The 23,488-nt window shown below is 40.8% G+C and overlaps 1 protein-coding gene across 11 annotated transcripts in view; it reads left to right on the top strand.

Moving 5' to 3' along the window:
- SYNE3 (spectrin repeat containing nuclear envelope family member 3) overlaps positions 1-23,488 on the top strand; it is a 107,769-nt gene that overhangs the window by 43,097 nt on the left and 41,184 nt on the right. For 10 of the 11 annotated variants that reach the window (XM_056547355.1, XM_056547354.1, XM_056547357.1 and 7 more), the window contains 10 exons: positions 5,788-5,944; positions 11,826-11,998; positions 13,397-13,706; positions 16,582-16,740; positions 19,884-20,228; positions 20,535-20,671; positions 22,054-22,231; positions 22,402-22,584; positions 22,822-22,965; positions 23,129-23,263. In XM_056547355.1, the coding sequence (XP_056403330.1) occupies positions 5,801-5,944; positions 11,826-11,998; positions 13,397-13,706; positions 16,582-16,740; positions 19,884-20,228; positions 20,535-20,671; positions 22,054-22,231; positions 22,402-22,584; positions 22,822-22,965; positions 23,129-23,263 (1,908 nt within the window). In that variant the 5' untranslated portion in view covers positions 5,788-5,800. Of the gene's footprint in view, positions 1-4,401; positions 4,769-5,787; positions 5,945-11,825; positions 11,999-13,396; positions 13,707-16,581; positions 16,741-19,883; positions 20,229-20,534; positions 20,672-22,053; positions 22,232-22,401; positions 22,585-22,821; positions 22,966-23,128; positions 23,264-23,488 lie in introns of those variants that run through there. The other variant, XM_056547359.1, reaches the window with a different exon arrangement.

Here is a 23,488-nt window from a genome sequence, read left to right on the forward strand (position 1 = left end):
CCTGCAGCTGTCCGGCCACGTGCTGCGCCACCTCCGATTTTTGTCCTTTAATTGTCGCCCTGATCGCACAACTGCTCGCATATCCTGGTTTTCTATTACAGCTTCGCTGTATATGCTCAGAGCAAGGGAGGGGCACTATTTTTTTTTATTTTTTTTTTTAAAGAAGGGTCCCCCATTATAGTGGTCTCCAAACTGTGGCCCAACAGAGGTTGTAAAACTACACCTGGGCATGCTGGGAGTTGTAGTTTTGCAGCAGCTGGAGGGCCACAGTTTCCAGACCACTGCTATAGGTCATGCAGATGCAGTAATAATAGAGGGAGGGGATATCTGCTACCTGAAGGGGTGGTCTGGTTTAGAGAACACCCCCCCTCCCCATCCTGGAGGACAAACTCATAGGATACATACAACACAGCCCATTGATTTTAAAGGGGTTCTCCGGTGAAAAACATAATTTATGTTTTTTTAAATCAACTGGTGCCATAAAGTTAAACAGATTTGTAAATGACTTCTATTAAGAAATCTTTACCCTGCCAGTACTTTTTAGCAGCTGTATGCTACAGAGGAAATTCTTTTCTTTTTGAATTTCTTTTTTGTCTTGTTCACAGTGCTCTCTGCTGACACCTCTGTCCGTGTCAGGAACTGTCCAGAGCAGGAGAAAATCCTCAAAGCAAACCTATGCTGCTCTGGACAGTTCCTGACACAGACAGAGGTGTCAGCAGAGAGCACTGTGGACAAGACGAAAAAGAAATTCAAAAAGAAAAGAATTTCCTCTGTAGCATACAGCTGCTAATAGGTACTGGAAGGATAAAGATTTCTTTTTTTTTTTTTTTTTATAGAAGTAATTTACAAATCTGTTTAACTTTCTGGCACCAGTTCATTTAAAAAAAAAAAAAAAAATAGTTTTCCACCTGAGTACCCCTTTAATGAGTACTTGGTAATGCTTCATTTGTCCTGAGGAGGCGCTGCAGAGATATTGTACTCATGTTTCAGGTTCCCCCATAGCTATCGACCAGACATCAGCTGTCGGTGTAATCCCCCTAATCAGTGCGCCTCCAGCTGATGCAAAACTACAACTCCCAGCATGCCCGGACAGCCTTTGGCTGTCCGGGCATGCTGGGAGTTGTAGTTTTGCAACAGCTGGAGGCACACTGGTTGGGAAACATTGAGCTAAGCCTTTTGCTGTCTTTGCATACCGTGAGTTGTATTTTTGCCATAGTCTGTCCGGGGAGAGTCGTGAGGCCCCCATACACTATAGATGAATGGTGTCCACACTTTGTTGCAAAACTACAACTCCCAGCATGCCCGGACAGCCAATGGTTGCTCAATCCCATCAAAATCAGTGGGTTTGTCCTGTGCACGTCTAGTGGTTACTGTGGCCCTTAATCTGTAGGACTAAGCATATCCATAAATTACATGGGCAACTGTGTAATACTTCCTTTGTCCTGTGGGGGAGCTGCAGAGGAATTGTACTCCTGCTTTCAGGTTCCCCCACAGGTTACTGATTCTCCCATACATCCAGGGGTCAAGTCCTGGGGAAAAAAGTGTGGGAACTCAATCAAGATTTCCACTTAAGGGCTGGTCCTGCAGGACTCCCGCTAATGGGAACAGGGTTCCTGCTGTGGAAAAAGTGCAGGAACTCCATTCCCATGCGTTTCTGCAGGACTTGAGCCCTGCATACATCTAACATAGCTTTCAGCCAGACAGTTGGCTGTTTGTGGGATCCTGTTATGCACATGTATGCTCAGCTCCACTGAGTGTTCACTATGCCAGATTCTTCTACAGCTTATGTCCCTGGGAACTCAAGGGTTGGTCATGTTGAAATGCAGCATGCCGGATCCTTCCCATCCCTGACATAGTCTGAAGGAGGAGAATCAGGAATGCCCTATACACTATACATCAGTGGTCTCCAAATTGTGGACCTCCAGATGTTGCAGAACTACAACTAACAGCATGGCCGGACAGCCAACGGCTGTCCGGGCATGCTGGGAGTTGTAGTTTTGCAACAGTTGAGGATCACTGCTATAGATGGTTGTCCAATCCCACCAAAATGAGTGGGTACTCTGTAGGACCAGACATAAGAAACTATGTAATACTTCCTCCCCCCCTGTGGGGGAGCTGCAGAGTAATTGTACGTTTGCTTTAAAGGGGCACACCCCTGGAAAATATTTTTTTTTATTATTATTTTTTTTAAATCAACCGGTGCCAGAAAGTTAAACAGATTTGTAAATTACTTCTATTAAAAAATCTTAATCCTTCCTGTACTTATCAGCTGTTGTATTGCTCCACAGGAAGTTCTTTTCTTTTTGAATTTCCTTTCTGTCTGTCCACAGTGCTCTCTGCTGACACCTCTGTCCATTTTAGAAACTGTCCGGAGCAGGATAGGTTTGCTATGGGGATTTGCTCCTACTCTGGACAGTTCCTAAAATGGACAGAGATGTCAGCAGAGAGCACTGTGGTCGGACAGAAAGGAAATTCAAAAAGAAAAGAACTTCCTGTGGAGCAATACAATAGCTCATAAGTACAGGAAGGATTAAGATTTTTTAATAGAAGTAATTTACAAATCTGTTTAACTTTCTGGCACCAGTTGATTTAAAAAAAAATATATATATATGTTTTCCAGGGGAGTACCCCTTTAAGGTTCCCCCACAGATCACACCAGATCGATGAGGATCAGAGAACAAAGTGGGATGGTAAAAAGTGGACATCCCCTTTAAGTAGATTTAATGTTAGGTGACGCACCACGGTAGCCATGTTAGTTGCCACCCAGCTTTCCCAGGAACTGAAACAAATGTTTACCATCTGTTTTAATGGAGTTTGTTTGGTTTAAAGGACACGCTCTGAGTATAAGCCACATTTTTAAACAATGCTTTTTTGGATAGAAGAAGTTTCCCTCCTCTCTGCTAATAGACCCCAGATGTATTATGGCTTCCTTCTCGTGCTTGTGACCAATAGGAGGAAACCGCTGCCGAGCGGCATAACTGAGTCACAAGATGCAGGGCTGGCAGGGAGGGCTTCCCTTTATCTCTGAGGACAACGCATTTTGTAGCTTTTCTAATGCTCTTTGGAATTCCAGAAGGTATGTGGAAAGTTGCAGAACTACAACTCCCAGGATGCCCGGACAGCAAAAGGCTGTCCGGGCATGCTGGGAGTTGTAGTTGTACAACAGCTGGAGACACACTGTTTGGAAAACACAGCTATAGCAAGTAAATGTGTATCATGCTGGACTATGACAATGCAGAAAGAGTGCAATTCCCTATTATTACTTTCTGCAAAGCATTAAAAGGCTGTCTGGGCATGCTGGGAGTTGTAGTTTTGAAACAGCTGTAGAGTCACAGATTAGGGAGAATGCAATTGCTTGCATACATGATGGCAGTTGCAGTTTTGATATTCTGAATTCAGGTCAAAAGGGAAGTGTTAGGTGTGCCCCTTTTTTACACTATGGGAAGGGTTAGGTGTGCCCCTTTTTTTTACACTATGGAAAGGGTTAGGTGTGCCCCTTTTCTACACTATGGGAAGGGTTAGGTGTGCCCCTTTTTTACACAATGGGAAGGGTTTGGTGTGCCTGTTGTTTACACAATGGAAAGGGTTAGATGTGCCCCTTTTTTACACTATGGGAAGGGTTAGGTGTGCCCCTTTTTTACACTATGGAATGGGTTAGGTGTGCCCCTTTTTTACGCTTTGGAAATGGTTAGGTGTGCCCCTTTTCTACACTATGGAAAGGGTTAGGTGTTCCCCTCTTTACACTATGGAAAGGGTTAGGTGTGCCTCTTTTTTTTACACTATGGAAAGGGTTAGGTGTGCCCCTCTTTACACTATGGGAAGGGTTAGGTGTGCCCCTTTTTTACACTATGGAAAGGGTAGCTGTGCCCCTCTTTACACTATGGGAAGGGTTAGGTGTGCCCCTTGTTTACACTATGGAAAGGGTTAGGTGTGCCCCTTGTTTACACTATGGAAAGGGTTAGGTGTGTCCCTTTTTTTACACTATAAGAACGGTTAGGTGTGCCCCTTTTTTAAACTATGAGAAGGGTTAGGTGTGCCCCTTTTTTACACTATGGGAAGGGTTAGGTGTGCCCCTTTTTTTACACTATGAGAAGGGTTAGGTGTGCCCCTTTTTTACACTATGAGAAGGGTTAGGTGTGCCCCTTTTTTACACTATGGGAAGGGTTAGGTGTGCCCCTTTTTTACACTATGGGAAGGGTTAGGTGTGCCCCTTTTTTACACTATGAGAAGGGTTAGGATGTGCCCCCTTATACCCTACATTCAGGGACGGACATTGGTTTACTCTTTGCTGAAGCGAAATCTGCAAAATATACTCCAGAGAACTATTGATAAACATTCGTTGTTAATTAAATAGATACATTGTAGCAATAACAAACAACAACATTAGAAAACACTACAAAAAAAGGCTCAGTTCTTCTGCTATTGAATGTCCTTCTCTGACTACAAGAAAAAATATTTTAATGTCTTCAACATTTACTATCTATTTTATCCAAGAAATTCACGATTCAACCACAAGATGGAAAAACTGAGGTTATTACCGGGCAAATACTAAGAGCGAAACAAATGGAGGGTACGAGCGGCAGGGCGTTACCCGCTGTCCGGGGCCCCAGTGAGAGGGCGGCATCTAACAGGATTCATAGGTGGTCTCCAAACTGTGCACCTCCAGATGTTGCAAACCTACAACTACAAAGCTGTGTTTTGGCAAATTCGGAGATTGACCATTGGGTTTTACAAGATGTCTAGGGCCAAGAACAGTCGCTGGCACTGGGTATTACCTTCATGCTCTTAGAGGTTAATAGAATAGTCGGGCAAGGAGCAGCGGCAGAACACAAATTCCTTGGGAATTTCTTGGCTCACACTTGAGAAATCCGGGAAACCTCTGCACAAATTAGTGACAAAATTCTGGCGGCTTCCCCGATGGTGTTTCTAGTCCAAAAATATATTCTCCTTTATTAGTTTTTTTTTTTTTGGGGGGGGGGGATTGAACTTAAAGGGGTACTCCGTTGGAAAACATTATTATTTTTATTATTTTTTGTTAAATCAACAGGCACCAGAAAGTTAAACAGATTTGTAAATTTCTTCTATTAAAAAATCTTAATCCTTCCAGTACTTATCAGCTGCTGTATGCTCCAGAGAAAGTTGTGTAGTTCTCTTCAGTCTGACCACAGTGTTCTCTGCTGCCACCTCTGTCCATGTCAGGAACTGTCCAAAGTAGGAGCAAACCCCATAGCAAACCTCTCCTGCTCCGGACAGTTCCTGACGCGGGCAGAGGTGGCAGCAGAGAGCACTGTGGTCAGACTGAAAAGAAATACACAACTTCCTCTGGAGCAAACAGTAGCTGATAAGTACTGGAAGGATTAGGATTTTTAAATAAAAGTAATTTACAAAACTTTTAAACTTTCTGGAACCCGTTGATAAAAAAAAAAAAAAAAAAAATTGTTTTCCACCGGGATACCCCTTTTAAATCCGCCTTTTCCCTTAACCCTCTGCAGACTATGCAACCATCACTTTATAGGGTGGTGGTCTTAAAACTGTGAATCTCCAGTAGTTACAAAACTACAACTCCCAGCAGGCCCGGACAGCCTTTGGCTGTCCGGGCCTGCTCGGAGTTGTAGTTTTGCAACAGCTGGAGGTCCATAGTTTGGAGACCACTGATCTAATGAAACAACCATGCAAATTAGGCCGGAAGCAATTGCATGTGGAATGGGATGGGGATTATAGATTTCCCCCCTTTTTTGGGTTCAGATGTGGTTAAGTATGTGAACCCCCCGTGTTCCTGTCTTGCAGCTTTTCTCATGCGATGTCTCAGCTGCCGCAGGATGAGTTTGAGACGTCCCTGGAAAAGGCAGAAGCCTGGATGAAGGAGATCCACGAGCGGCTGAAGGAGAATGACAACACCCAGGGGCCCCGGTCAGCGCTGGAGTCCCGGCTCCGAGAGACTGAGGTGAGGTCAGGGGTCACTGTCAACCTATAGCGTTCAGTCCATCAACTTTCAAGATGTCGGACGGGGGGGGGGGGGAATACATCCGAAGACACACCCATGGGTCTGATATATAAAATTAATGATCCACTTGCTTAACAAAATTAAACAAATAATATATTCAACGTATATTTTTAGAAACCTAAAGTCGTCCTCCAATCTTGACATTTTTGGTATATTCACCAGATTTAAAGGGGTACTCTGGTGGAAAACCCTTTTTTCTTATTTTTTCTTTTTTTTTATCTTCTTTTTTTTTTTTTTAAATCAACTGGTGCCAGAAAGTTAAACAGATTTGTAAATTACTTCCATTAAAAAATCTTAATCCTTCCAGTACTTATTAGCTGCTTAATGCTACAGAGGAAATGATTTTCTTTTTGGAACACAGAGCTCTCTGCTGACATCACGAGCACAGTGCTCTCTGCTGACATCTCTGTCCATTTTAGGAACTGTCCAGAGCAGAATATGTTTTTTATGGGGATTTAGGACAGTTCCTAAAATGGACAGAGATGTCAGCAGAGAGCACTGTGCTCGTGACGTCAGCAGAGAGCTCTTAGTTCCAAAAAGAAAATAATTTCCTCTGTAGTATTAAGCAGCTAATAAGTACTGGAAGGATTAAGATTATTTAATAGAAGTAATTTACAAATCTGTTTAACTTTCTGGCACCAGTTGATTTAGAGAAAAAAAAGAAAAAAAAAGTTTTCCACCGGAGTACCCCTTTAAGTTCCCCCCCCAAATTACTTTTAATTCAAGATTGTCAATAAAATGGAACCTTCTTGCAACTTTGTTGTGGCTACAAGACTGCATGCTGCTTCAGTGATTTTGTAAAACCGCTCTGGACACAGCCTAAATTGACAGGATGAGTGAAGGACTTAGGGGCAGCAGGGGAGGCTCCTCATGACTCCTGTTCTTACTTGTCGTTTAAAGTCCTTAGTCGTCAGGTTCCTGGAGATTCCTCACATTCCAGGTCACACGTTACATGACCCTGGACTTGATCCTTCATGTTCAGTGCAGTCACCTCTGCAGCCTGGGGATCAGCCCTCCACTGAATGTCATGGACGCCCCATAACCCAATCTCATTAATCCCTGACACGTGTCCCCCTATTGTTTGGGGCGTCAGATCTTGGGGGTATTAATTACCAGCACTGGGGGGGGGGGGTCACTAGATGGGTCAAGTGGTTCTTATCTATGTTCCTATGACCCCGGGGCACAGACGTACAGGAGACAAGGTCAGAGCCGGCACTGATGTTTGCTAGCGGATGCCATCGGGCTTCCAGGACAGATATTGATCCCCCATGGTCTGTCTTCTTATTTATTGTTAGCTGAATTGCTAGTAGCAAAAGATTTATCAAACATTAAAAACAATGTACATCCTCTATCCTGTGTCTGATCATGGGGGGTCCGACCCCTGGGACCCCCAGTGATCTCCAAACCGGGGCCCCCAATCTCCCTGCTGCATAGAGCACAGGGTGAGTATGCTCTGCATTTTCTGTGGGAGCGCCAGAGATACACGAGTACAGTGTTCCTATATCTCTGGTGCTCCCATGGAGAATACATGAAGTGTGCGCCTTCTACATGCCGCAGGGAGATTCAGGGTTCCCTTCTGAAAATCGCTGGGTGTCCTAGAGGTTGAACTATCATGATCAGACACTCAGACTCTCTTCTCCCAGTGTATCCCAACCAGGGTGCCTCCATCTGTGGCCAAACTATAACTCCCAGCATGCCCGGACAGCCTTTGGCTGTCCGGGCATGCTGGGAGTTGTAGTTTGGCCACAGCTGCATGCACCCCAGTTGGGAAACACTGCCTTATCCTGTGGATAGGGGAACAGTTTTTAAATTCCGCAGTTAAAGGGGTACTCCGGGGGAAAACATTTTTTTTTTTTTTTTTTTTTTTTTTTTTAGGTCTTTATAAGTCAACTGGCTCCAGAAAGTTAAACAGATTTGTAAATGACTTCTATTAAAAAAAATCTCTACCCTTCCTGTACTTTTTAGCAGCTGTATGCTACAGAGGAAATTCTTTTCTTTTTGAATTTCTTTTTTTGTCTTGTCCACTGTCCTCTTAGGGAATTCTGGGTTGATAAGGGGTGTGGGGGGGGGGGGGGAATGTCCTAATTATAGTGATTATAAAGAGCCTCTGGAGGACCTCTCCTTCCTGCATTACACACACAGAGTGTATCAATATGAATGGATGCTGTGTAATGTCTAATATCACCTGTGGTGGCGCTGCAGGTAAACAGTTTCCACAGAGAGAAGGAGGTTCAAGAAAGGGGAGGAGCTAACAAGTTAATTTAAAGGGATACTCCGGTGGAAAACTTTTTATTTTTTATGAATTGGTGCCAGAAAGTTAAACAGATTTGTAAATGACTTCTATTAAAAATATCTTTTACCCTTCCTGTACTTTTTAGCAGCTGGATGCTACAGAGGAAATTCTTTTCTTTTTGAATTTCTTTTTTTTTCTGTTTTGTCCACAGTGCTCTCTGCTGCCACCTCTGTCCGTATCAGGAACTGTCCAGAGCAGCATAGGTTTGCTATGGGGATTTTCTCCTGCTCTGGACAGTTCCTGATACGGGCATCAGGTGTCAGCAGAGAGCACTGTGGGCAAGACAAAAAAAAGAAATAAAAAAAAAAACTGAATTTCCTCTGTAGCATACAGCTGCTAAAAAGTACTGGAAGGGCAAAGATTTTTTTAATAGAAGTCATTTACAAATCTGTTTAACTTTTCTGGCACCAGTTCATTAAAAAAAATAAAAAAATTAATAAGTTTTCCACCGGAGTACTCCTTTAAATCAACTAGTTAGCTCCTCCCCTTTCTTGAACTTCCTTCTCTCTGTGGAAACTGTTTACCTGCAGCTCCACCACAGGTGATATTAGACATTACACAGCATCCATTCATATTGATAGGCTGTGTGTGTAATGCAGGAAGGAGAGGTCCTCCAGAGGCAGAGACACTCTTTATAACCACTATAATTAGGACCCCCCCCCCCCCCACACCCCTTATCAACCCAGAATTCCCTAAGAAGACATGTGACAATGAGTTTCCTAAACTGAGAAACCTCTTTGAGTATAACATCTTGGTCCCCATACTCCTTAGACAAATGTTGGACAAACTTGCTGACTTCGACCTACTGATATCGGGGGGGGAGAGAAGGATCAGACATTCAGACATATTGGATTTCAAATGCCCAATCCTTTTTGTTCTTAGAGAAATAAGGCTTCCCCAGAGTTGTCTGTCAGCGGCTTACCCCTCCTCTCTCCATAGAGAACACATATATGTTCATTTGAGTGTATGGGCACCATGATGCCAGTTTCCTATGGGCATATTATGGATGTGTTTTTGTATCTGTATTAGGACCGTAAGTCCCAGTCACCATCAGACCATGGTCAGGCCAGGACCTGCCGTCCTGATATGGACATGTGATATGACAGTAATAGGCATGTAAACCGGCCTTGGGCTGAAATTCCACCTGCATAGAGGAAACCTGAAACCCCAGCGCTGCAGGGCAACGGTCCTAACCCACCCCCACCATATATATAAGGCTGGGTTCACACCCCGTTTTTGCAATACAGGTCCCGTATCAGGTTTTTGATTTAAAAAAAACGGATTCCTCAAAACCGGACTAAACTGTATGAAAACGTGTGTACAAATTTTAATCTGTATACGGTTTGAAAAATGATGTCCGGTTGCATCAGTTTTTTAAGAAAAAAAACCTATGCGTTTTTAACTTTTCATTCCATTATGAATAAAGTTTCACTTGTTTGATTGAAATTCCAAGAAAGAAACTGTGCAAAGTCAAAAGCCGCATGATGAAAACCGGATGGAACCGGACGCATATAGAGTTCTGTACGGTTCCCATTGACTCCCATGTTAAAAAAAAAACAAAAAAAAACGTATACCGATTCAATACGGTTTTTAACCCGGACAAAAAAACGTGGTAGGCTACGGTTTTGGGTACGGGGGAAAAAACTGACAAAACGTGCAGGATGCAAAATGGACACAACCTGATGCATCGTTTGGCATACAGTTTTCAATGGGGAGTCAACGCATACGGTTTTCAATACGGTTCCGTACGGTTTTCAATTTGAAAACGTATACGGGAACTGTACTGCAAAAACGTGGTGTGAACCCATTCTAAGGGTACGTTCACATGGGCGGATTTTTTTGCGGGTTTCCCGCTGTGTATTTGAAAGTGGGTGGGCTCTTCTCGGCTGTCCGCAGCACATTTTCCGTGGCGGAATTTACACTGTGGAAAATCCGCTGCAGTCCCTACTGACTACAATGGGGCTTGCGGTGGATTTTCCGCAGTGTAAATTCCACTGCAGAAAATCTGCTGCGGACAGCCGAGAAGAGCCCACCCCCTTTCAAATACGCAGCGGGAAACCTGCAAAAAAATCCACCGGTGTGAGTGTACCCCAACATGGGATATACAGGATGTGATGTATCTCATCTACATTGTACTATATTACGTCATCAAAGAAGGCAACGTCCAGCGCCGAATCAAAGCAATACGTAAAGTTTATTTGGCAATTAGCCAACATGAAGAACACGTGACGCGTTTTGGCTACGGTAAGTAGCCTTAGTCGTATCGTAGCCGAAACGCGTCACCTGTTTTCCATGTTGGCTAATTTCAGAATAAACTTTACGTATTACTTTGATACCGCGCTGGACGTTGCCTTCTTTACAGGCATCTTCCGGATACCTGAGTCCGGTCTTGTCCGCGTCGCGATCTAGACGGGAGGGTGAGCTGTGGTGAATATATTACGTTATGTTATATAACACTGTTATATTATTCTATATCATATTGTAGGATCTCATATTACACTAGTTCATTATAATACTACATGTTATATAGTATTACGTAAAAAGTGTTTGTTAGTGTATCATATAATATCACACTGTACATTTTATAACATTACATTGTGTCATATTATATTACAGTACATGTTACAACCCTATATGGTATTGTATTATATTACATTACATAATATTACATAGTATCGTCATATATTGTATTATATAACAATACATTGTATCATATTACTGTAAATTTTATAACCATGTATGGTATCAAATTATATTATATTTTATCGTTTGTTATATTACTGATGTTACGTTGTCTCCTATTATATAACATTATATTTTATCATATTATATTACATATCATTACATTGTATTATATAACATTACATTGTATCTTATTATATATTATTACATTGTACAGTATCATGTTATATAACTGTATGTTATATGTTACATTGCATGAACAGGTTAAAGAGCCAGCACTGTAAAAACAAGAATTTATTAGATTCTTTAAAATTCCATTAGGAAAGGCAAGTAGTAGGAGTGAATCGCTTGATGTCCTCCTTCTACTTGCCTTTCCTAATGGAGTTCTAAAGAATCTAATAAGTTCTTGTTTTTACAGTGCTGGCTCTTTAAAGGGGTACTCCACTGCCCCAGCGTCGGGAACATTTTGTCCTGAACGCTGGGTGCAGTCAGCGAGGGTCGTGACATCATGTACACGCCCCCCCGTGACATCATGTCACGACCCCTCAATGCAAGTCTATGGGAGGGGGCGTGGCAGTCGCCACGCCCCCTCCCATAGACTTGCATTGAGGGGGCGTGGCGTGACGGCACGACCCCAGTTGCCCACACCCAGCGTACAGAACAAAATGTTTCAGACGCTGGGGCAGTGGAGTACCCCTTTAACCTGTTCATGCAATTTACCTTGAGGATTCCCGTGCACTGGAGGCTCAGGTGAGCTGATAAACTTTCTGCTATTACATATATGTTACAATGTTCGTATTCAGTTATATGACAATAGATCTGAGTGGTCGGTTGTTTTCTGTGCAGAAAATCTGCGCCCTGGAAGGTGACGGGAAGCTGCTCATCGATAAAGTCCTGATGAAAGCTGAGATTCTGCTGGGTGAGAGCAGCGAGGAGGAGAAGCACGAGATCCACCTTAAGCTGGCCAAAATCAAAGGCTTATTTGAGGAAACCACCACATACATGATCCACTGTCACAGGTGAGGGGGTTTGTCCGTCGCCCTGATGAGATTCACCAAGGTTCTAGATCTTCTAGAGTGGTTCCCAACCAGGATGTCACCAGCCAGGGCCGGACTGAGACCAAATATAGGCCCAAGCATATTAGAACAAGCAGTGAGGGCGGAGCCAAAAAGGGCGACAGGGCACATAGTTGGCTATAATTGGGTATATATTGTCATTATAATTACATCTGAGAACTCACAGGTGACGTCTTCTCCGATCGTCGTCGTCCTTTTTCCTTTTCTTCTCCATCCGGCTCAGACCTCTATGATGACTTCTTGTTCCAGCCAGAACTCATCTCTTCAGCATCTGCGGGACAAACATCTTAGACTGTAAATTCCAGTGGCCTCCTCACCTCTGCACAGTCTCTCCATCTATAGGCCCCAAACTGTTATAATGCCCCTCACAGTAAAAGTGAGTAGGACAGTAAGCCCCCATTACGTAGGTATATCTCCCCATAGTAGGCAGGTAGTCCTTCCAATAGGTAGATATTTCCTTCAGTAGTTAGATAGTTCTCTTATTAGGTAGCCCCCCCCCCCCCCCCTCAACAGGTAAATACCTCCACATGTAGGTAGATTGATCAACCCCAGTATGTAAATAAGTTGGTAGGTACGTAGATAGATAGGAAGCCAGAGAAGTAAATTCATCCTTAGGTAGGTAGATCGATACCCCTCCTCTCAGTAGGTAAATACATTGGTAGATAGGTAGCTAGATAGGAAGGTAGGTACCTAGTTAAGTAGGAAGTCAGGTAGGTAGGTAGGTAGCCAGGTAGACCACCAGCTACGTATTTAGCTAGGTAGCTAGAAAGGGAAATACATCCTTAGGTAGGTAGATTGATCCCACAGCAAGGTAGGTAAATATGTCAATAGGTAGCCAGGTTGGAAGCTAGTTAGGTAGGTAGCCAGGTAGGTAGCTAGTTAAGTAGGTAGTCAGGTAGGTGCCTCTTATGACTGCTGGCTTAAAGCAGCTGACGGGCACAAGAGTGATTGACAAGCGCTGCATTTAACTGTAAGGGAACGTTTATACTTAGATGTGGTACTGGCAGCCGCAGTGACCCATGGACTGACAATCTTGGTGGCTCATCAGGAATCTTCCAGGCCGCCCAATCACCAGTCAGAACCTGCCTCCAGCTGTGGCCAAGCTACAACTCCCAGTATGCCCAGACAGCCAAAGGCTGAGAGTTGTAGTTTTGCAACAGCTCGAAGGGCCCTGGATTGGAATCCCTGTTCTACAGGTTCTAGATATACTCCCAGTTCTTGGGGATTCTCAAGATCTCTGCTTGCTGTCAGTGAATGAGAACATTGCTTCTCGCATAGGTACATGGCTTGTTACATTGTATTAGAGCTGTCATCAATTGTAATGTCTTTTTTTCTCCTCAGCCGCATAGAATGGGTCTGGCTGCATTGGAACGAATACCTGAAGGCGCGAGACGAGTTCACCCTGTGGGTTCACAACATCACCCTGACCCTGGAGCCGGACGTGGAGCTGCAGCTCGGCCTTAAGGAGAAACGCTGGCAATATGAACAAGCCATGGTGCTCATGAAGGACGTCCTGAACCAGTCCCGGCTGCTGGACAGACTGCTGGAGGAAGCCTCATCCCTGTATAATCGGATCGGCGACCCCAGTGTAGACGAGAGCGTCCAGTCCGCCATGATGGCCGAGTACATACAGATAAAGAAGAAGGCCCAGGTCCGTGCTTATCTGCAGAAAATCATCAGTAACTTTATACTTTCCACTCCAGTCACATCCACAGCTGCATTTGGAATTCTGCTAGTTTTATTTGTTTATAGAAAAGTGCATTATGGGAGTTCAGATGGCAAGATATATGGTTAGAGCCAAGATATTATGTCACATGTCTTAAGGGGGCATCTGTTTCCAGAGACAATCAGCAGAAATGTGAATGCAGCTCTGGTTGTAACTGGAGGATAAGATGTGATGTAATTCAGCACTGGGACAAAATGACAGAATGTTCATCTATAAGTGACGAGCTGGTGAGATATGAATAATTATGGGATACCCTATGGGCAGTGATCTGGTGACTAAGTAACAATTGGTTTCCCAACTAGGGTGCCTCCATCTGTTGCAAAACTACAACTCCCAGCATGCTGGGAGTTGTAGGTTTGCTAAAGCTTGAGGCACCCTGGTTGGGAAACACTGAAGTAACATGCAGAGAATGATATGGTAACCTAGTAACCTGTAGGTGGTGATCTGGTGGTGATCCATAGTGATCTGGTGAACAGTAATTGATTATATGGTGGCCTATGGGTTGGAATCTGGTGGCCTATAGTTTATGCCAATTTAGGTTATGATCTATCGTTAACTATATGGTGGTCTATGGTGGTGATCTATAAGTGATTATAAGCTGATTTCTGAGTGGTGATCTGGTGATCTATTGTTGATTATAAGCTGATCTGTGTGTTGTGATCTGGTGATCTATTGTTGATTATAGGGTGACCTATGGGTGGTGATCTATATTTGATTATATGGCGACCTGTGGAGGCTGATGATCATTATTTGCTTTTATAAAAACCTATGTGTGGTGATCTGGTGACTTTTTGATTTGTTGACACATGGGTCTGGTCTATGTACCCGGCTGAGCTCACAGTGATCATTTCCGTAATGATGATCTGGTGACCTCTGTGTAGTTATTAGGTTTCTTGTGGTTGTGATCTGGTGACCTAGTTACTTATAGGTAGTGATCTGGTGATCTTGTACTCTGTAGTAACCCCTACAAATAAATATGATACATCCTTTTTTTTTATTTTTTGTAAAGACAATAAACATGTTGTCATATTTGTGATTGTGTCCAATGATACAGGGGATCAGGTGAGATCTCATCCGTATTTGTGTTACAAACACCTGACGATACCTGAGCCAACATCCGCTGGTCCTCCCCTCACCTGAGGACGTTATTACAGATCAAGTTGGTATCGGTGCCAGCCGGCGGCGAGGGTTTGGCCTCGGTTCAATCTACTGTCAGGGCTGTTTGCTCAGTTTCACGTCTGTTTGCATTTAGTTCAGTGAATGTATGAGAAGCTTGTGCGTATTGTCCCATCTTTCTGTACTAAACCGCAGGCTACACAGTAAAGTCTGGGAAATGTTTACCTTTTCCAGGTCATGACTGATCCATAACATAAACCATGTAACCGTAGCAGAAATACCGAGTCCAATCAGATCACAATCAATGAGATCACAATCAATCAGATCATAACCAGTCAGATCATAGCAATCAGCTTACAACCAATCAGATCACAGCCAATCAAATCATAACCAAACAGATCACAACCAAATAGATAAAAATCAATGAGATCACAACCAGTCAGATCATAGCAATCAGCTTACAACCAATCAAATCATAACCAAACAGATCATAATCAAATAGATCACAATCAATGAGATCACAATCAATGAGATCACAGCAATCAGATAGCAACCAATAAGATCACAACCAATAATATTGTAACCAATTCAATCACAAACAATCACATGGCCAAATAGTAACATTTCCAGCTCCCTGATGTCATGACCAACTGGGGGGACAGGGAGAGTGAGCCCTAAACTGACCCTAAAATCACTTTCCCTGCCTACTTGCCCAAACATCCTAAGCGATGAATCGACAACTTGGAGCTGGTCCCTCCCTGCGCTAAGTGCAGTGGCGTAAAAACAAATAATATACATAGTCGGTCACAGGCCAGAAACAGAACGGGATTACAAAAAAAACAGAACAGATAAACCAGACAGGATACAACTACTAACAGGGCAGAAAATAGTGTATTAACAAACAGTTCATAAACCACATATCCAATAAACAGCAGACATGATAAAATGAACAAGACTAGGTATGAAACAAGAATACAACAGAATCCAAGAGACGCAGGGGATGGACCGAAGAACTGAAATCTAAAACACTAAACTGATCAGGTAACATAGGACACTGTATACACTGGACACAGATAACAAACATGAACTTCATAAAAACGGATACAAGAACACCAAACTCTACAACGTAGAGGAACACTGGTCAGGATACTAGACAGGATATTTCTCAAGATTCAAAACATGACATATTTCAAGATTCAAGACAGGATGAATTCAAAACCAAACTCCACTATGTGGAGGAACAGGACAGGATTCTAACAGTGTGAACACAGACTAAGCAGAACGGACATACATCCTAAAACCGACAAATGTAACAGACTAAAATCTACAATAAAAAAGACTATTTAACCATGGCTAAAACTCAAATAAAATATCACAAGAAAAATACAAAGTGCATGCTCAAGCAGACTTGGAAGTATATTGCACAAACAGACATCATAGTAGCATTATTGCACAAAATAACCAGCAGCTAGAATGCAGGAGAACTCTGATTAAAATAGACACACCCGAGTTCTCATTCGTTCAAAGCATTAACTGCTCCCTATCCAGGGAGAATAGCATACTGCTCAGAACAAACTAGTGTGTGAATACACACCAAAACTGAAAAATACAAAAACAAATAAACGGACATTACACCTGACACTTTTTTATGTGACCTGTACTGACTGGTTTTCTCTGATTTTAGGAGCGGGTGGAACATCTTGAGAAGACCTGGAAGGATCATGAGGCCTATAATGGGGACATCAATGGCTTCAAATCCTGGCTGAATAGTGTGATCGAAAAACTGAAGCTGTATGTCGGGGCAGCGTCCAATTCTACAGAGAACAGGCTGGACATCCTGCAGGTGGGAAATAATCATATAGATGGAGGAAAATGATGATAGATAGATATAAGAGAGAGAGAGATATTAGATAGATAGATAGATAGATAGATAGATAGATAGTAGATGACAGATAGATAGACATAGATAGATATAGATATGAGATAGATAGATAAATAAATAGAAAGTAGATGACAGATAGATATAGATAGCTATATAGATATGAGATAGATAGATATGAGAAAGATAGAGAGATATGAGATACAGAAAAATAGATAGATAGATATGAGATACAGATAAATAGATAGATTTGAGATAGATAGATAGATGTGAGATAGATAGATATGAGAAAGATAGATAAATAGATATGAGATAGATAGATAGATATGAGATAGATAGATATGAGATAGATAGATATCAGATAGATAGATAGATAGATATGAGATAGATAGATAGATAGATATGAGATAGATATCAGATAGATAGATAGATATGAGAGATAGATAGATATGAGATAGATAGATAGATAGATATGAGATAGATATCAGATAGATATATAGATAGATAGATAGATATGAGATAGATAGATAGATAGATATGAGATAGATAGATATGAGATAGATAGATATGTGAGATAGATAGATAGATATGAGATAGATAGGTGTAGAACGACTCCTTGTGTAGTGACGGGTTGTAGTGACAGGTTGTAGTGACAGGTTGTAGTGACGGGTTGTAGTGACGGGTTGTAGTGACGGGTTGTAGTGACGGGTTGTAGCGACGGGTTGTATTGACAGGTTGTAGTGACAGGTTATAGTGACAGGTTGTAGTGACGGGTTGTACTGACAGGTTGTAGTGACGGGTTGTAGTGACGGGTTGTATTGACAGGTTGTATGGTGTCACACCCAGGCTGTAGTGTAAACTTTGCTCACTCCCTGTCATTATAAAACATTCTGCACATTTCTTTACCATTTTAAAGTGACGGTGACCTGAAAAGAATGTTCTATATATATCCAGACAATGTACAGGATTAGTAATAGGTATACAGTATAAGGAACATAGTCACATCTGTTTCTTTGTTTATCTGGAGGGGTTGGTGTTTCTTCTCGTAGAGATGCTCAAGCTGTTTAGGGCGACTTATAGGGGAGATGTATGAAAACCTGTGCAGAGGAAAAGTGGAGCAGTTGCCCATAGCAACCAATCAGATCGCTCATTCATTTTTTAGAAGGTCTGTAAAAATGAAAGAAGCGATCTGGTTGCTATGGGCAACTGCTCAACTCTTCCCCTACAAAGGTTTTGATAAATCTCCCTCCCAAAAAGGTATGTAAACTAGATTCTAGAACAGTGGTCTCCAACCTGTGGACCTCCATATGTTGCAAAACTACAACTCCCAGCATGCCCGGACAGCCGTTGGCTGTCCGGGCATGCTGGGATTTGTAGTTTTGCAACATCTGGAGGTCCGCAGGTTGAAGACCATAGTTCTAGAAGAAAGAAAACTGTCTCAGTAGTGTCACCTATAGGTAGCTACCCTGTACGTATCCAACCCATAAAGGAGCCTTGAAACATGACTAGGGATGCTCAGCTAAATCAGAATCTCCTCCTAAAGAAAGAGATCATCTGTAGACTGTTTATGTATTAATGAAGGGCAAAACCCCCCAAATTTCTGACTACAGATAAGTGAGGAGAGGAGATTCTGATTTGGCTGATAATCCCTAGACATGTTTCAATGCTCGTCTTTGACTGTCCCGTCATGCTGGGAGTTGTCGTTTTCCAACAGCTGGAGGCACACTGGTTGGTAAACACTGAATTACAGATAAAAAAAAAAAAAAAAGGATCATGTTAGCAGCTGAAACGTTGCCTTCTGTACTTTGATGGAATAAACGCTTTTGACATTTTTTCACAAGCCTTGGAGTGCTGCAATGTTTTTAATACTTGAATTACAGAGTAGTTACTTTCAATAGGTGGCACTAGAGAGCACACTTTTTTCTTTTCGGAGGGGTACTAACATGTTCACGTATTTAATAATAGAAAATAATTATTTTATAAAAATTACTATTATAATTATTATTCTAAATATTATTATTATTATTATTAATATCATTAACAAAAATAATATGTATGTTATTATTATTATTAATGGTAATAATAATATATACCATTAATAACAATTACTATTATTATAAATATCAGTAATAATATTATTAATCATGATTATAATGTTAATTATTATTATTATTATTTATTATAAATACTATTTTATTATTATAAACATTATTATTATTATTATTTCCACTAACAAAAATATGTATGTTATTATTATTATGAATAATGGTAATAATAATAAATACCGTTAATAACAATTACTATTATGATAAATATCAGTAATAATATTATTAATCATGATTATAATAATAATAATTATTATTATTATTATTTATTATAAATACTATTATTTTATTATTATTAATAATAATTATAATAAAATATTAACAAAACTAAATTAATATATTTATTATTTCATGATTTTAATTAATATTAAATAATAATAAATATCCTTCTTTTATTATTATTATTAATAATAATAATAATAATAAAAATATAATAAATTGATGATGATAATAATAATAAATTATAAAAAAAAAATATGTGCACTTGTTTATCTGCATAGGGAGATAAGTTAGATAAGGCACTAATGAGTCTGGATGAAGTGACTGTAGGGATGTTCACGGCAGCCATATTGGCTTGTTTGGGTTGGGGAGGGTATTTCTCCTATTTAGGGTCCTCTCTCTTCTTGCAGGATATCAGTAAATATCAGTAATAATATTAGTAATCATGATTATAATATTAATTATTTTATTATAAATATGATTATTTTATTATTATTATTAATAATAATTATAATAAAATATTAACAAAAAAATATATATATTTATTATTTAATGATTTTAATTAATATTAAATAGCATTCATTTATTATTAATAATTATAATAAATTGATAATAATAAATTATAAAAAAAAAATATGCGCACTTATCTCCCTATCTGCATAGGGAGATAAGGTACTTATAAGTCTGGGTGAAGTGACTGTAGGGATGGTCACAGCAGCCATATTGGCTCGTTTGGGTTGGGCAGGGTATTTCTCTTATTTAGGGTCCTCTCTCTTCTTGCAGGATATCAGTAAGGATGTGGAGAGCGGTAACAAACAGCTGGATGCCCTGGAGGTGAAGTCCGCGCAGGTGATCAAGAACACGTCTCCGCTGGGAGCTGAGAAGATCTGCAAGGAGCTGGAGGAACTGCGCAATACCCTGAAGGAGCTGAAACAGATGAACGATGAAGAGGAGGAGACGCTGCTGAAGACGCACGACTCGGAGAACGCCTTCCTCCTGCTGGCCCGACAGCTCGAAGCCAACATCAATGAATTCCGTAAGGCCACGCAGAGGCTGGAGGAGAGTCTGGAGTCCGGCGAGCGGGTCAAGAGCGAAGATGACTTAATAGCCCTATGGACCACGCTGAATGTGAGCGCCAAGTGTGCATATGCCTTTAAGCGTGGCAGTAGGATTACCTTAAGAAGGCTATACACAACTATAAATTCTACACTATACGTCAGTGTTTTCCAACCAGTGTGCCTCCAGAAGTTGCAAAGCTACAACTCCCAGCATGCCCAGACAGCCAATGGCTGTCTGGGCATGCTGGGAGTTGTCGTTTTGCAACAGCTGGTGGCATACTGGTTTGGAAACATTGCTGTAAACAATAGAAAAATTGCAGTTCTTCCCTTTTTGACTGAGTTTCATATAATACTAATGCTATTTGTCACTGTTTAGGCCACTAAGTCTGCTCTAGCGGCAGAAGAAGCCAAAGCAGAGCGGGTGAAGGTGCAGCTGAGAGATCTCTTCAAGTTCTCCAAAGATGTCCAGCCGCTGTCTGATGGCGTCATCTCGGCCATGCGAGACTATCAGAGGTATCTACACACATCACCCCATCCCCTACTTAATCCCAAATATCCCCCCCCCCCCTGTGCAATGTGCAGGAATATAACTGCTATATACAAGAATATAACTACTATAATACTGCTCCTATATACAAGAATATAACTACTATAATACTGCTCCTATATACAAGAATATAACTACTATAATACTGCTCCTATATACAAGAATATAACTACTATAATACTGCCTCCTATATACAAGAATATAACTACTATAATACTGCTCCTCTATACAAGAATATAACTACTATAATACTGCCTCCTATATACAAGAATATACCTACTATAATACTGCCCCTATATACAAGAATATACCTACTATAATACTGCTTCTATATACAAGAATATAACTACTATAATACTGCTCCTATATACAAGAATATAACTACTATAATACTGCTCCTATATACAAGAATATAACTACTATAATACTGCTCCTACATACAAGAATATAACTAATATAATACTGCTCCTATATACAAGTATATAACTACTATAATACTGCCTCCTATATATAATAACATAACTACTATAATACTGCTCCTATATACAAGAATATAACTACTATAGTACTGCTCCTATATACAAGAATATAACTACTATAATACTGCTCCTATATACAAGAATATAACTACTATAATACTGCTCCTATGTACAAGAATATAACTACTATGATACTGCTCTCTATGTTCAAGAATATAGCTACTATAATACTTCCTCCTATATACAAGAATATAACTACTATAATACTGCCTCATATACAAGAATATAACTACTATAATACTGCTCCTATATACAAGAATATAACTACTATAATACTGCCCCCTATATACAAGTATATAACTACTATAATACTGCTCCTATATACAAGAATATAACTATTATAATACTGCTCATATATACAAGAATATAACTACTATAATACTTCTCCTATATACAAGAATATAACTACTATAATACTGCCCCTATATACAAGAATATAACTACTATAATACTGCCTCCTATATACAAGAATATAACTACTATAATACTGCCCCTATATACAAGAATATAACTACTATAATACTGCTCCTATGTACAAGAATATAACTACTATAATACTGCTGCTATATACAAGAATATAACTACTATAATACTGCTCCTATATACAAGAATATAACTACTATAATACTGCTCCTATATACAAGAATATAACTACTATAATACTGCTCCTATATACAAGAATATAACTACTATATTACTGCCCCCTATATACAAGAATATAACTACTATAATACTGCCTCCTATATACAAGAATATAACTACTATAATACTGTCTATACAAGAATTATTATTATTTTCTCTTCTTTCAGAGCTAAGAGTAAGGCTTTTAAACTGAGCATTGACACTGAGTCGGAGCTGAAGCAGCTGTTTCAGAACCCTCTACGTGAATTCCTTTACTGGAAACCGATCGCTGAGAGAGTCCTGGATGCCACCGCGCTCCCTGTCAATGATGGCGGCATGAATGATGATGCCCTGGACAATATTGAGGTCAGATTTTAGGGCAGTGTTTCCCAACTAGTGTCCCTCCAGCTGTTGCAAAACTACAACTGTAGTTTTGCAACAGCTGGAGACACACTGGAAACACTGTATTAGGTCCCACTTACTACTGTGAGGAGGGTCGTGACTATCACCCTCTTACGTTCTGTCTTCTCCCATAGACATTACTTGAAAAAAGCTTCGCAATAAAAGACATGCTGGCGGCCCTAGAGAAGAAGAAGGAGCGGATACAACTTGTCCTCGGCGAAGATAAAGCCAGGACTCTCCTGCAAGATATAGTCGCCGCCGAGAAGGAGAGGGAAGAAATCCACCAGGAGCTTCTGCAGAGGAAGAAGGGTATACAGGTAACAAACTAAAATTCAAGACGTCTTCTTGTGTGGCTGTGTAACAGTGACATCTGGTGGCTGTGAGTTGGAATTACCATCACTATTAACATATGATACAGATATTTACATCAGTGTATCTTTGTATTTGTTAGTTGACCATTTATAGTATTATGTTTTTCCTGCATTGAAAATTATTTTATGTGCAATATTTATATATTTATTTATTCACTTAATCTGATTCTTCTTCCTGTTTAGAGTTTGGCCGAGCGGAAAAAAGAGTTTGATTCTATATTCAAGACCTTACACCAGAAGAAAGCGGCCATTCGAGTAAAAAGTATCAAAGAGAACGAGCTTGAGCCGGATATTATCGGGAAGGAGGCGCAAGTTCAGAGACTGCAGGTCAGTTTTGCAGAGGCTATGCTGGATCTTTCCATAGACCCTAATGCAACTGCGCCCCCTGGTGTCAAACCGATATGTTGCGGTGAAATGGGAAATACATTTTATTTTTATTTTTTTAAATGAACGCAAATTGTTGGAAACAATGTAATTCTGTGTTTTGCAGACTCTGCTGGAAGAACTAATGGGCCTCTATTCCCCCATCCAAGATCTGATCTCCATGACCAAATCGCAGTCGACCGACGCACACAGAGCCGAGCAGCTGAACTCCGATTATGTGATGTTACAGAGGTCTCTAGAGGTAATCTCACATTTTCTAACCTGTGTTTCTACAGTAGTGATTCCTAACCAGAGTGCCTCCAGCTGTGGCAAACTACAACTCTCAGCATGCCCGGACAGCCGTTGGCTGTCCGGGCATGCTGGGAGTTGAAGTTTTGCAACAGCTAGAGGCACCCTGGTTAGGAAACATTGGTCTACAGTACTAGTCCTTCAAAAGACGCCCCCTTTTAGACAGAAGGAGGGAGAC

Source organism: Hyla sarda, chromosome 11 (assembly GCF_029499605.1).
Source record: "Hyla sarda isolate aHylSar1 chromosome 11, aHylSar1.hap1, whole genome shotgun sequence".
In the NCBI taxonomy this organism is placed as follows: domain Eukaryota; kingdom Metazoa; phylum Chordata; class Amphibia; order Anura; family Hylidae; genus Hyla; species Hyla sarda.